Genomic DNA, 15,712 nt, shown 5'->3' on the forward strand with positions numbered 1-15,712 from the left:
GCTCTAACATACACCTTGAGAAATAATAATTCATGTAAAATCCAGTGAATTAGGGATGGACTGTTACATTTTTAATCCCAGCCTATCTGTTTATTATTAGGCTCTGGAGCAGGAGTTGCGTCCTCACACTTCCTGGAAACTTGCAGTAGACTCTGTAGGCTACCCTGACAAAAAAGGCCAATTTTTCTTTTGAGCCTATAAGCAAATCTGCCCTACAAAGGCAAAAGACCTTAACTCACCAGAGTGTGAAACTGAGAAAAATGACTTTAAAGTTTTTTTGTTGTCCAGCCAATTGTATGATAGGTAGGACACTGAAAATTTGCCAAGTAGTTGTCATAATGAATATATTTATCTACATAAAAAAAAATTGAGCTCAAACTTGACCTTTGACCCTTATTCGGAAGTTACTGCATTCTGCCTTTGCATAATCTGCAAAACAATAATGGCTCATACAAAGGCAAAGTACCTTAACTTCTAATTTATTGACCATTTTGACTTTTATCACTCTATAAAACATTTCTATGATAACAATGATAGTCTTAAAATAACATTTTTGTGAGTTCTGTTTAGAAGGCTTAATATTACATCAATAGAATATTATAAAATAAAAAATAATGAGAAGGCTACTGGATCGTTTTAAAAACTTTATCAGTGTTCTTAATTTAAGTAAAAACACTAAACACTAAAGAAGAAGTTAAAGTAACCTTTCACAAATATTTCTTACATTTGAAAGATTTGATTTGACACACACACACAGGCGCCTCTGTTTTCTGACGTGCTCTCTGCTTGCCGTTGCGGATTGAGGAACGCGCTGATTAGCCGGTTTCATATGTTGTGTGTGCAAAGATAAGCGCCAGTAAATTTAAAGTATATGCTTATAACGGCCCAAAAAACAGGACATTTTCGTCACTTTATAAAAAAATAAAAAAAACAGCCACGACGGCCAGGACAAGACGTGAAACCATGACATGTCCTGGGAAAACAGAACGTTTAGGTCACCCTAATTTTAACTGTTTAACCTGACGTCTGCCTACTAATAGCCTACCCACAGCGACACTTAAAATGTCAACCTCCGGACAACTTGCACTTTGATAGATTAGGTTAGCCAGCCGGCACATGATGGATTTAAACAATGGATTGTCTTCTCAGTGGATGTCGTTTTCCATGGATTTTGAGTTTGACCATGTTAAAAAAAGGTAAGCTGCAATCTAAGTTATATCTGCTGGGTTTGTTTGTTTGCGTGGTAATGTTTTCTCCTCCCCTTACTTATCGTGAGACGTCCCCAACCCACTCGCGTTGTTTTCAATTACATATAGGCATTAACGCTACACCGTAACTTCAGCGCGGCAAAAATGTAACGTTGTTAAAACAAAGGCAGAGTGCCTTAACTCCAACTGTAACTTGATTCCAGCATTCCGGAGTGCAGCGGAACAAAGCTAAAAGACCGTAACTGATGTTAAGGGCTTCTGCCTTTGCTTTCCCTCTGCTTTTGGAAGTTATGACAAAAACAACATCTTATTTTTAGCAGAAAACAACAAAATTGACTCAAGATATTTTTCCACATGATAAAACTGATGTCCATTGTTCCAAAAATGGCAATAACTAATTTTGACCAAAATTGAAGTTAAGGTCTTTTGCCTTTGCACGGCAGAAATATTCTGCCTTGTTCTACTCCAAATACATTTTTACTTCATAGTTGTAGGCTACTTTCAGTTTTGTCAACAAATTCTAAACTTCTTGTAAAATGTATATTGAGCTTCTATTTAGCAGTGCATGAGTCTTTAAAAGCTGCTTTTTCATGGACATGTCGGCGCCATCTACTGGTCACTTCCATTTATACATCTCTGGCATCCAATAACAACCAACTGCAGAACCACAGAGCCATACTTCACAGTAGGTTTAGTGGTTGGGTGGGATTAGGCATTCGTTAAAGGGTTAGTTCACCCAAAAATGAAAATTCTGTCAGTAATTACTCACCCTCATGTTGTTCCAACCGCGTAAGACCTTCGTTCATCTTCGGAACACAAATTAAGATATTTTTGATGAAATCTGAGAGCTGATCACTTCTCCATAGGCTGCTAGGTGACCGAAACTTGCTGGCCCAGAAAAGTTATTAAAGAGATCGTTAATATAGTCCAAGTGACTACAGTGGCTCAATCTTAAGTATATCAAGCGACGAAAATACTTTTTGTGCGCAAAAACAAACAAAAATAACGACTTTATTCCACTATTCATTTCCTTCTCTCTGGGCCTCTAGTTGGTTCACGTAGTGTTTTTGCGCTGCGCGTCTGTGTTACACGTCACCATGTAGGCTCACAATTGGCCGACGCTGGTCATTTGTGTGATGCGTGTTGACGTGTAACACAGACGCGCTGCGCAAAAACACTACGAGGCCCAGAGAGAAGGAAATGAATAGTGGAATAAAGTCGTTATTTTTGTTTGTTTTTGCGCACAAAAAGTATTCTCGTCGCTTGATATACTTAAGATTGAGCCACTGTAGTCACGAAGGTCTTACGCGGTTGGAACAACATGAGGGTGAGTAATTACTGACATAATTTTCATTTTTGGGTGAACTAACCCTTTAAGGTAGAGTTTATAGTTATTACAGTGAAGGCTAAGGTTAGTGATTGGAACGGGATACGCGGTCATCAGCTCCACCCTAACTTCCGGTCTGATGCTGCTGTCCTCAGACTGCTGTGACGTATAGCTCTGCGGTTCGGCTGCGGCAGTTCATGTCTCCAAATGTTAAGGCCAAGAACCTCTTGCTGCATAGAAAAAACAACAACAGTCGGTTACTGTATTATTGCACTATTGACTATTAATGTATTTATATACTTTGCTATGATACTTTCATTGCAAAGCCATTATAATGATCATTATATCAATAAAGAGTCAAATTGCATTTTTATTTACTTAATACACTAACGCTCAAAAGTTCAGCAAGGTAAGGTCAGCAAGATTTTTTTTTTAAAGAAATTCAAATACTTAAAAAGATATTAATACTTTTATTCACCAAGAATGCATTCAGTTGATCAAAAGTGACAGTAAAAGACATGTTACAGAAGATTCCAATTTTCTATTCATCAAAAGATCCTGAAAGAAATGTTTCCACAAAATGATTAATCAGCACAAATGTTTCAAACACTGATATTAATCAGAAATGTTTCTTGAGCAGCAAATCAGCATATTAGAATGATTTCTGAAGGATCATGTGATCGAGACTGGAGTGGTTGCTTTGCCAACGCAGGAATAAATTATATTTTAAAATAGAATAAGATTGAAAAGAGTTATTTTAAATTGTGATAATATTTCACTGGTTTCCGCCTTTTGTATCATGAACAAGGATGCATTGTATAGTATATAAAAAGTCAAATATATAATTTCTTACTGTCAACTCACTACTATAATACAACCGCCCCTACATTTCTGATGTAATAAAGGCATATTCAATGGCATGGGTCTCTCCTGGTGGCCTGGTTTTCATGTTTCTCTCGCTTTTCTCTCTATTTTGTAATCTGCAGCTTCCCTGAGCAGTAGCTCTCTGGTAAGGTCAGGCCTCCCTGCGCGGGTCAAGCAGTGGGCCAGCAGGGGGCATTTCGGAGATGAGGAAGGAAGGCCCCGCCTCCACGCCGTCAGAATGTGAAAGGCCTGTTTTGAGAGGCTGTGTGGTGCACGGAGTCGAGCGATCTGGACAGCAGAGCGACGGAGATGGAGAGACGTGAAGAGGAGCGCTGCGTCGTCTTCAGTGAGCTCATCACAGAGCCATGATAACAGCTCATCTGAGAGAGGGTCTGGAAGACAAACACCGTTAGCATGTGTGTGTGTCCACAGAACACCTTCACAGCCTTCTCACTTATTTAAAAATGACAGAAATCCAGGAGGATGAAAATCTGAGAAAGATCTTAGCAAACCAAAATGGAGGGAAAACAGAAGAGAGAGCTGGAGTGCACAAAATAAACAAATGGTGCAGTAGATTTCACAAACCTGTTTGACTGTGCTGTATTACTTTCACACTCACAGGCTGACAGACTGTTCTTGCACTCTAGGTAACAAACAATCAACAACAACAACGACTTACAAACCGTTTCAAAAAGTGATTATTTTTGACTCATTTGCCAGTACAAATATCTAAAAATTTCGGTGAGAGGGCTTGTTTTGCTGACAAATGTATAAAAATTCAGTTTATGCTTAAAAAAAAAAAATATATATTGAATTAAGTTTATTTTCTTTAACAGATAATACTGTATATATTTAGATATTTACATTTATTTTTTCATTTGCAGATATTTTCTTGTTTTAAGCATAAACTTGTTTAATTTTGATAACTTTTTTTTTTAAGAAAACATGACTTAGGCTAATTTTTTATTAGTGTTGTCAAATCGATTAATAACATTTAACATGAAAAGTTTGTATATGTGTATATATGTGTGAAAAAGAAAAACAAATTTGAAATTTGAAATTTGAAAAACTGTAGTGTATATTGTAACAAAAGATTGATATTTTAAATAAATGCAGTTCGTTTTTAACATCATCTTTTTATTCATCAAAGAATCCTGAAAAAGTATCACAGGTTATATAAAATATTACGCAGCACAACTGTTTCCAGCATTGATAATAAATCAGCGTATCAGAATGATTTCTGAAGGATCATGTGACCCTGAAGAATGGAGTAATGTTAATTATATTAAAGTAGCCTATATTAAAAAGAAAACTATTATTTTAAATTGTTATAATATTTCACAATATTACTGTTTTTTTCTGTATTTTTTATCAAATAAATGCAGGCTTTATGAGCATAAGAGACTTTTTTCAGAACCTTTAAAAATAGTCATGTTTCCAAACCTTTGATCGGTACTGCTGGCTGTATGTATATATGTATGTAAATATGTATATGTATGTATGTATGTATATATGTATGTAAATATGTATATGTATGTATATATGTATATATATATATATGTATATGTATATGTATATATACAGTGAGGAAAATAAGTATTTGAACACCCTGCTATTTTGTAAGTTCTCCCACTTGGAAATCATGGAGGGGTCTGAAATTGTCATCGTAGGTGTATGTCCACTGTGAGAGACATAATCTAAAAAAAAAAATCCAGAAATCACAATGTATGATTTTTTAACTATTTATTTGTATGATACAGCTGCAAATAAGTATTTGAACACCTGTCTATCAGCTAGAATTCTGACCCTCAAAGACCTGTTAGTCTGTCTTTAAAATGTCCACCTCCACTCCATTTATTATCCTAAATTAGATGCACCTGTTTGAGGTCGTTAGCTGCATAAAGACACCTGTCCACCCCATACAATCAGTAAGAATCCAACTACTAACATGGCCAAGACCAAAGAGCTGTCCAAAGACACTAGAGACAAAATTGTACACCTCCACAAGGCTGGAAAGGGCTACAGGGAAATTGCCAAGCAGCTTGGTGAAAAAAGGTCCACTGTTGGAGCAATCATTAGAAAATGGAAGAAGCTAAACATGACTGTCAATCTCCCTCGGACTGGGGCTCCATGCAAGATCTCACCTCGTGGGGTCTCAATGATCCTAAGAAAGGTGAGAAATTAGCCCAGAACTACACGGGAGGAGCTGGTCAATGACCTGAAAAGAGCTGGGACCACCGTTTCCAAGGTTACTGTTGGTAATACACTAAGACGTCATGGTTTGAAATCATGCATGGCACGGAAGGTTCCCCTGCTTAAACCAGCACATGTCAAGGCCCGTCTTAAGTTTGCCAATGACCATTTGGATGATCCAGAGGAGTCATGGGATAAAGTCATGTGGTCAGATGAGACCAAAATAGAACTTTTTGGTCATAATTCCACTAAACGTGTTTGGAGGAAGAAGAATGATGAGTACCATCCCAAGAACACCATCCCTACTGTGAAGCATGGGGGTGGTAGCATCATGCTTTGGGGGTGTTTTTCTGCACATGGGACAGGGCGACTGCACTGTATTAAGGAGAGGATGACCGGGGCCATGTATTGCGAGATTTTGGGGAACAACCTCCTTCCCTCAGTTAGAGCATTGAAGATGGGTTGAGGCTGGGTCTTCCAACATGACAATGACCCAAAGCACACAGCCAGGATAACCAAGGAGTGGCTCTGTAAGAAGCATATCAAGGTTCTGGCATGGCCTAGCCAGTATCCAGACCTAAACCCAATAGAGAATCTTTGGAGGGAGCTCAAACTCCGTGTTTCTCAGCGACAGCCCAGAAACCTGACTGATCTAGAGAAGATCTGTGTGGAGGAGTGGGCCAAAATCCCTCCTGCAGTGTGTGCAAACCTGGTGAAAAACTACAGGAAACGTTTGACCTCTGTAATTGCAAACAAAGGCTACTGTACCAAATATTAACATTGATTTTCTCAGGTGTTCAAATACTTATTTGCAGCTGTATCATACAAATAAATAGTTAAAAAATCATACATTGTGATTTCAGGATTTTTTTTTTAGATTATGTCTCTCACAGTGGACATGCACCTACGATGACAATTTCAGACCCCTCCATGATTTCTAAGTGGGAGAACTTGCAAAATAGCAGGGTGTTCAAATACTTATTTTCCTCACTACAAGACACACACACACACACATACACATGCGCTAGTTTCCAGCAATTAAACACTATTTCTGTCACACATTTCTGACGTACTGACGTACTGTAATCTGATGATTGCCTGCCTTGGTCTGTCTGTGCCGTTGGGCTTAAAAGAGCCGTATGTAAGAAATGTATTTCAATTAATCATAAAATGGCCCTGATATGTCACTAGACATTAAGAAATCATGTTCATTTCAAATACTTATATCACTGACAACAGTAGTCCGGCCAGGATATTGTCATTTAAAAGTGAAGTTGCAGCCCTCAACTGATGTTGATGTTGTCATGTTGTGTTTTGGCCTGATGCTCCACCCTCCACCTATCTACCAATCACGAAGTCAGTAGTGTTTCGGCATCCGGGTTGCCAGCTCTGCTCTAGTTGAAAGCTCCTTATAGCAGCCTACGTTCCTGCTGGATCCTGCAGCCTATCTGGCAACCTCGAGTCAGGGGGGAGGGGGAGGGGATACACCGCTCTACAGTAATTTGAAAGTGATTGCAGTACCAGTTTTGGCCACAATCTTACATACGGTTCCTTTAAGAATAAGTCTTTACCTTGGGCAGAGTGAGCGTCATCCGGCAGACAGGCTCTTCTAGAGGACAGTCCTTAGACACGGCTGCCCTGTCACCATTCCACGCCAGCTGACCTTTGGTGACCTTGAATAAACTGATTACGCCTTTGTAGTAAAGAGAGCTGTAATTGCCGAAGGGGTCCACTTCTTTCAATCTCAAATACAGCCGGTTTCTTCTTTGGTTGTGGAATGTGATTATGTGTGAATCTGTTTGTTCATGACCTATGGGATCTCCAACAGACACACACATATGGTGGATAAAGCTAACATTCTAACAAATCTAACAGTGAAAGGCCTGACTCACTCGATGCCTTGGGCGAGATAAAATAAGTAAAATGAATACCTATATACAGCAAAGATGCATTAAAATGATATTTAATATTATAATATTTTTTAAATGGGCATGATGCATGATGATTCAGATTATGAAAATGGACTGATTAAACAGCCTTTTAGGCACTGTTTCCCAGTTAGCCTATTTAGAAATAAATATGTAATTAATATAGAAAGTATGGAATGTGCATGGGTTACTCTGAAATAGCACACGATTTGTTTAATCTACCATTGCAGGTAATATTCCCGCTGAACCGGAGCAGCAGCTTTTCTCCCTCCCTCATGGAGAGTTCAGACGAGGGCTCTGGAGGGCCACAGTAACCCAGGGTCTGGAGTTCACTCAGCGCAGCGCTAACATCTCTGCTGGGCAGGGTGGCCACAACCACGCTGCTGGGGTCCAGACGCTCGTGATGGAGCACAACTGTGACTGAGAAGATCTTTACAGCTTCTTCCAGTTCTTCAACTAAGGAAGTCAGGTAGGAAGATTTTACAGAGGACTGAATGCGAAGGACTATTAACCTGAGGGCAGAGCAAGGTTTTAAATGTGAGAGGACAATAGGTTATTTTTAGTGGTAACACTTTAGTTTAGGGTCCAATTCTCACTATGAACTAGTTGCTTATTAGAGTGCAAATTTATTAGTACTTAAAAAGCACATATTAATGCCTTATTCTGCATGACCATATTCTACATCATTTAATCCCTAATCCCATACCTAATTATACTAGTATATAAAATAAAAGTTATTATTCTTACTTTTGCATCAATTGCTTGCCTTACTGAGTATTTTGACTTGCACAGATCAAAGCCGGTGGTTCCCTCCCTAAAATAATTCTTGTGGCATTTAGTCTAGGTTTAAATTCTAGACAAAGCATTACAAACTTCATATTATACCTTACTAACTATTAATAAGCAGTAATTAGGAGTTTATCGAGGAAAAATTAATAGTTAATAGTTAGTTAATAGTGAGAATTGGACCCTGAACTAAAGTGTGACCTTTTTTAGTTTGTTTTCTTTTTGAAATATTTGTATATTACATTCGCACAGATTGATTTTGGTCACTCAGTACCTTTCGTAGCTCTCTGGTAGCTCAAAACAGACCAAGCTGTTCTGTAGGTTCTTTACACTGACTTTATCCAGAACCTTCCAACGGTTCTCTATTCTGCCCAGCACTGCCAGCTGCTCTTTACACTCTTTATGAGTCTTTACTCTGAAGCAGAGGGGAAAAACACTTATTTATATTTCTTTACTAATTTAAATCTATCTCCAGTCTCAACACTGACAAAAAAAATGTGTAGGATTTACTTTGAAACAATTTTCACTTAGATTTTGCTGGTCAATTTCACAAATGATTACAACGAAACAGCAATTAAATTAAACAAGATTTTTTTTTAAGTAGAAAGACTTAAAAATATTATTTTCTTATCAAACAGACTCCAGTAATCTTTGTTTTACTTGCAACTTTGAAAAAAGGTTTTTACAGTGCAGTTTAGAATGTAACTTTACCTAATCTGCTGGGGTGAGAAAGTGCCTGATATAAGAGTGGGTCTGTCAGTATCTTCTCCAGCTCTTCTCTTCTCAGAGATAGGAGGACATGGCAGGATAAGAGTCAAAGGTCGTCTGAGTTTCAGGGTTGATGGGTGGCTTATGTAAAGTAAGGGGGTTGATGTGAGAGCAGTGTGGTAGGAATCATTTTTGGATTTAAGAGAGGATAAAACAAAGGCATCCACTGGCTGTACCTAAGGAGACAAAGAAAAGCTTCTATGCACTTAGGTGAAAATATTAACAATATTTTCCACTAAACATTATTCTTCAGACCCTCTCTCAGTAAATTTTGTGTACAAATTATGAATAATTATGTGCAAAATCTTTGTTTTATAATTATTAAAAAAAATTTTTTTGGTTGATTAGCCCCAGAAAACCTACTACGCTTTTTATTCAAGCATATTGGCGATCATTTGTTTTGTGTGGATATATTCATCATACATTTATTTTATCATGGTTAATAAGTGGAGAGTCGCTTCATGACGAATTAGAAAGTTCAGTGCAACTGCCACGAAACGTGACATTTGTACGCAAATGTCGGAGACAGTGGAAAGGCGGTCAGAAAGCTCTCGGATTTCATCAAAAAGATCTTCATTTGTGTTCCGAAGATGAACGAAGGTCTTACGGGTTTGGAACGACATGAGGGTGAGTAATTAATGACTTAATTTTTGGGTGAACTAACCCTTTAATATATATACATAACTAGAAAAATGAGATAATGTGCTTGTCAGTGTTAACTAATGAACATTACATAATCATTAACAGATCATTATTAAATGAAAATTTTAAATGCTTACAAATGTCATTAAACTTTCAATTCGTATGATCAAGCACTTTTCTTTTTTCTTTTTTTTTTTACAAATGATTTTGACTGATGGGTTACAATTTTTAAAAGCTTCATTACTAAATCATTAACAAACATTATAATATATATTCAAATATGCTTGTTAATGTTTAAAACTTATTATTAACAGATCATTATTTAATATAAAACTTTGATTCATGTATTACCTAATATGTAACCTTACATTTACAAATTTTGTGAAAAAAAGTTTAATTAGTCATTTTAAGCACTTCGCACACTATTTATGTTATCATTTTATTAATTAACACATAATCACAGTCTGTAAAAGTAATACGTTTGGTCTTCGTTTGTTGTCGTATTTTTTTTTTTTAACAAATCATTTATTAATTATTTATTCATGTTTTTCCAGTACCCAATCTATTTGAAACTATTCATTATTTGTAGATGTTTCTAAACGTTTACTAATAATTTAGTTTTAAGACACTTTTTCCCAGTCATCTCAATGGCAAAGTGTTCAAAATGATCTAAATTCACCCTATTTAGGCTACACATCTTTACAAATAATTGATTAATTATGTGTTCATGTTTTTGCAGTACCCAATCTAAAGTTGAAACTACTCCTCATCATTTGTAAATGTTTACTATTAATCACCTTTATGGGCATTGGACTTTTAGCTACTGAAACAACGTTTGTGTAAAGGGTTAAGTTTCCAAAAAGACATAAAAACACCACATTTGGGTGCAAAACATGTTTATATTGCCTCAACACTTATATTTCCTTAAACATGATATTCATTGAATCATACATCAGCAAGAGAAAACAAATATTTTTTTCAAGAAAGTACTTTTATCAAATTTTCATTTATCAAAACAATGTAATATAAACAGTTTTTATAAACATTATTTATGACGTAAGTACATAGTTAAAGACACGTAATTTAAAGTGTGACTCTTATATTGTTCAGTTTTCTGTTGAACATCCAGATAACTCATAGCTACCAAACGCCTTTTTGCATTTGTCCTTTTGTAAAAAAAAAAAAAAAAAGTGTATTAGGTAATATATGAACTGAAATTTAATGACATTTGTAAGCATTTTAATTTACTTTAAATAATGACCTGTTAATCAATCAACATGTAATGTTTAATAAGTAAACATTAACAAGCACATTCTCTCATATTTCTAGCTATGTAAATATATATTAATGATCTGTTAAGCGTTATAATGTTTGTTAATGATTTATTAATGAAAGTTATTATAAAGTGTTACTAAAGTAGCTTCTTTGCAGTACATTATACAATTTTCATAACCAGCTATCTTTAAGAGCATTTTGTTTTTACAAAACTTTATTTTTTTTTTTTTTTTACATCTTACCTAATAGATCTGTTATTTTGTGATTCAGCCTGATTGAAAATAAATTCTGAATGTACCGTCACTTGAGCGACAACTGGTGCGGTGAAGGATCCAGGCAAGTAGTCGAGGCATATTCTGGAGTCCACACTGAGCTTGTGAGACAGTCCTGTCCTAGGGACCGTAAAACTCTCCGCCCTCAAACGGGACAGAACCGCAAACACACCCAGAGAGTACACCCGCACCACTGCAAACCAACCCTGTGGAAAAGACAGTGCCATCATACTTACACAAATATCATAAGCAATAATTGTACACCTAAAAATAAGACCAACCTTGCTGCACAGCAAAAATCTATGAAAATATAACGGTGGTATAATGTATAATGCTTGGATAATGACCTATGTTTTAAGCCTTTTCCAACACAAATAAATGACTGAAAATAGAGATAAGTAAGTCAAATAAAACAGAAAATGGGCTTTATTACAGACCCTTTGTCCTCCATAGAAGCCTTCAGTGGATGTAGGTGTGATATAGCTAACTCTTTGCTCTGGATCCACCACTTTCACGGTGATCTCTCTGTAGTTCCCACGGTAACTCGCCTGGAACGGCACTGCTATGGTGAGTGGGAAGGGACATTTAACATGGCTGGAGCTTTGTATGCGGAAAACAGTGCTGACTAGCTCCTCTGATCCTGACACCATGAGAGAGCTCAGACCATCAACCACCTCACAAGACAAGATGTTCACAACTTCTGATGGGGCGGTTATATAGCAGACTCTGGGAGACTCTGAAGATCTGGCTCTGTCTGCAAGCCTGCATGTTACCAAAACACACTTGTTAATGCTGGATTCAGTATTATTTCCTCATTAATAAATGTACGCATAAGGAAATGAATAGTATTTTTGAAATCATGTTCACACACATCATGTGATCATCCAGTCATATCAGTGGCCTAATAAAAGCTGATTTATTTGATATAGAGCAGGTGGCCTCATGGGAGCTACCATGTTGAGATCACATGACCGTTGTATAGTACTTGCTTTATCTCAGCAACCAACATGCTATTGGACACTTTTGCTCACAAAATAAATTAATCATGCTTGAATGACCAGCGTATTTCTACAATGACACTGGTAACAGAAAACTGTTGCTTTTGCAATTATGCTATAAACCACGCTAGGTGTCAGTTAGTCACACGCACGCAGTAAGTCCAAGATGACTGCAATATAGCATTTTTAAGGGGTCTTATTATTATTTTCCACTTTTTCAACTTTAGTTAGTGTGTAATGTTGCTGTTTGAGCACAAAAAAAAGATCTGCAAGAAGCTCAAAGTCCACTCCAAAGGGAGACATTTTTTTCCAAGAACTACGAGGGACGGCTCGTTTGGACTACAATGAGTTTGTTTGGGCTGAAGTCACAATGTTACTCATTTAAATAATCCCACCCACAGAATAAACAAAAAAGGGGACAAGGTCTGGCTGACGAAAATTTATTTTATCTGTGTGCTGCACATTTTATGGAGAACAGCTTCTAGAACCTGTTTGGCTCCACTTGCCTGCTAGCCAACATTACAGTATTGCTGTAGTTTTTACTGTAGCTTTTGTAAGCTCTCTCTTTTGTAAGATTGTTCACCGCCCCTTAGGAAAATTAACCTTGGTTTTGTGATCGATTACTGTTTGTATTACCATACTTTTCCGACAAATGTCATGATTAAATAGTGTTTAAGAAAATTACAAAAAACAAACAAACATACCACTTTGAAACGTCCTGTGAAAATCAGAGCTTGCAAAGTCCATGCATGAAAAAACCGTTCTGGACAATCCTCTTGTTTGCTAACATTCTTAAGTCTGAATCAGGCTTCCATTGGTTTGAAATTGACGCCATTGTACATCTGAGTAGAACTCGCAGTTATGAAGGGGCGGGACATTTTTCCGAACACGCGCTAAGCAGTGCCAATCACTAGGCCAGCTAACCAATCACAGCACATTTCCTATTTCAGAAGGAGGGGCTTCATCGAAACCGGAACTACATGGCACATTCGGGCCAGACTGGGGAGAGGGGTGCTGTAATAATGTAAAATATGTGAAAAATAATGTGATTTTTTGAACAATCAAGCATGAATACATTATTGTGCACCCCAAAAACAAAATCAAGACTTCGTAAAAGGGCATAATAGAACCCCTTTAAGAAATTCACAAAATTAAAATGAACCAAAATGTTTTTGTTTCTTCCTTTTTTTTCTTTGCCAGATTGTACACCTATAGTATAGAATAGAAAAAAAAAATTGGATTCTCTAGACAAAGTATTAATTAATTTGTTGTTGTTTGAAGTATTATCTCACTAGCACAAGACTGTTTTAAAAAGAATAATGGAAAGTATTGTATTATCGTTTGGATGCTGTTGGACCAATCAACAGCACTTGTGAAACATCATTACTCCACACCTACCCCATATTACTAATATAGACTTACCCAACAGTTACCAATGTACGCTTCAATCTTTCACAGCCTTCTCCACTGCTTTTCTCTTTCTCCTCTTGCTCTTTTTCTTCCCCCACCTCACCATTCATGTTCAGAGAGTTTTTGTAGTCAGTCACCGTTTTATATGGTGAGTGTACTCTTATTTCCTCACGTGAGCTCTCTTCACTCGTGTTTCTGTCATCCATACACACATTACAGCGCTTCACTGGATCTGAAAGCCTTGTTGACTGCACATTTGCAAGCCAGTGGTCTTCAGGATGCGGGTTCAGTGGAATACTAATGTCACATGATTCTGGTTTTATGTGGTCTGCAGTATCTAGAGGTCCAGAACTGGTAGGATCACCTCTCTCTTCACTGACTTCAGTAAGAAAAGCAATACCAGTGTCAAGTCTCTTGCTCATTACGTTGAACTGGTTTACAATGACGTGGACATCTTCCAGGACATTAAGAATGACATCAGTCACGTGGTCTTGGTAAAAGTGGGATCCATAGGAAGCATCTAAAAATACACAACATACTCAGTATTGTCATGATTGTGTGCATATGAAAGATTATTGCACAGTTTTTGTATATTCCTTTACCCTGCATCAAATAGACAAAACAAGTGTACAGATTAAATAAAAGGCCTAGATCAGAAAGTAAAATGATGCAAAAAATAATATCCAGATATTCTAAAAGAGTGGATATTTAGGGCCATGTCCAAAGGATCAAAGAGGAGGTGTATCTATTATCCCAAAAGTTCTCCTTTATGGAAAATTATCCTTTAATTACAAATTAACTAAAATAAATCACAGCTCAAAAGTTCGGGGTCTTTTATTGTTTTTGAAAGAAAACTCGTATGATCAAGTAAAAACAGTAATATTGTGAAATATAATAATGAACTGTTTTCTAATTGAATATATTTTAAAATGTAATTTATTCCTTACTTGTCTTTAGTGTCACATGATCCGTCAGAAATCATTCTAATATGCTGATTTGCTGATCAAGAAACTTTTCTTATTATCAATGTTGAAAACAGTTGTGCTGATTAATATTTTTGTGGAAACAGTGATATATATATTTTTAGGATACTTTAGATTTCAGGATACAAAAGAACATAATTTATTTGAAATAGAAATATGTTAACATAAGTGTTTTTACTGTCACATTTTTTAACGTGTTAATGTTTCCTTGCAGAATAAAAGTAGCCTAATTAAGTTTTTAACAAAAAAAATCTAATGTAGATTTTCAAGTGAGCCAATTACATTTGAGCTTGTCATATTCCGAGAGCCCTTGCAATATTTGTGGAAACAAAACCATAATTATTACTTGAGGGAATAGCCTTGTATTATATTTTTGCAAATTTTTTTTTAGCTTTCTTTTACCTTCTTTTATTTAAGTTAGGCCCTATTTTATATATATATATATTTTATTATTATATGCACTATGAATGCTTCAGCAATGTAGTACTCCATCAGTCATGCCAATAAAGCTTTCTGACAATGCAAGACACACACACACACACACACACACACACACACACACACACACACACACACACGCAGAGATTCCAAAATTCTCATGAAGCACTTACCCACATCAGCTGTTTTCTCTTGAGACTCTGTGTCTGGGAGTGTGTGTACCAAATTAGAGCACATCCTATGCCCGGTGAGAGTGCTTGCTGTACCGCAAAGAACCTCTCTCAGCACACACACTCTTTGGGTGTGAACCTCACAAAACGTCCTGAGGACCTGGAAAAGCCTTGTGTGAAGTCTAGCTGAATCTCTATGGCCTGTGTCTTCTCTTGCTTTCGCTGAATGTAAAACTCCTCTCAGTTCCTCAGCGGCTTTGTGCAAGAGGTTTAACAGATTGTTCTCTTGTGAGAGTGTTAGCTGACTGGCTGGATCTGCCATATTTTCAAGTGTGTTCGCTGAAAGCCTTGGAGCATAAACTATGAATTTGATTATTAGTAGAGAAGAAGCAGATTATACACAGTAGGTTTTCCTCTCCGTCTTTCCTTCTCTCACTGGTAAATCCAGGA

General features: G+C 36.8%; 1 protein-coding gene across 1 annotated transcript; it reads right to left on the bottom strand.

Moving 5' to 3' along the window:
- Positions 1-3,632: 3,632 nt before the first annotated feature.
- On the bottom strand, positions 3,633-15,382 carry dthd1 (death domain containing 1; the record flags this gene model as incomplete). Its single annotated transcript, XM_084108610.1, has 9 exons — positions 15,266-15,382; positions 13,684-14,191; positions 11,701-12,025; positions 11,290-11,469; positions 9,018-9,250; positions 8,581-8,721; positions 7,743-8,032; positions 7,164-7,411; positions 3,633-3,791 (listed from the first exon to the last, which is right to left on the bottom strand). Exons 1-9 carry the CDS (start codon positions 15,327-15,329, stop codon positions 3,633-3,635), a joined length of 2,148 nt encoding a protein of 715 aa, XP_083964736.1. The 5' UTR covers positions 15,330-15,382.
- Between the last annotated feature and the right edge of the window lie 330 nt (positions 15,383-15,712).

This window comes from Abramis brama, assembly GCF_963993115.1.
Source record: "Abramis brama genome assembly, chromosome: 3".
Classification (NCBI taxonomy): domain Eukaryota; kingdom Metazoa; phylum Chordata; class Actinopteri; order Cypriniformes; family Leuciscidae; genus Abramis; species Abramis brama.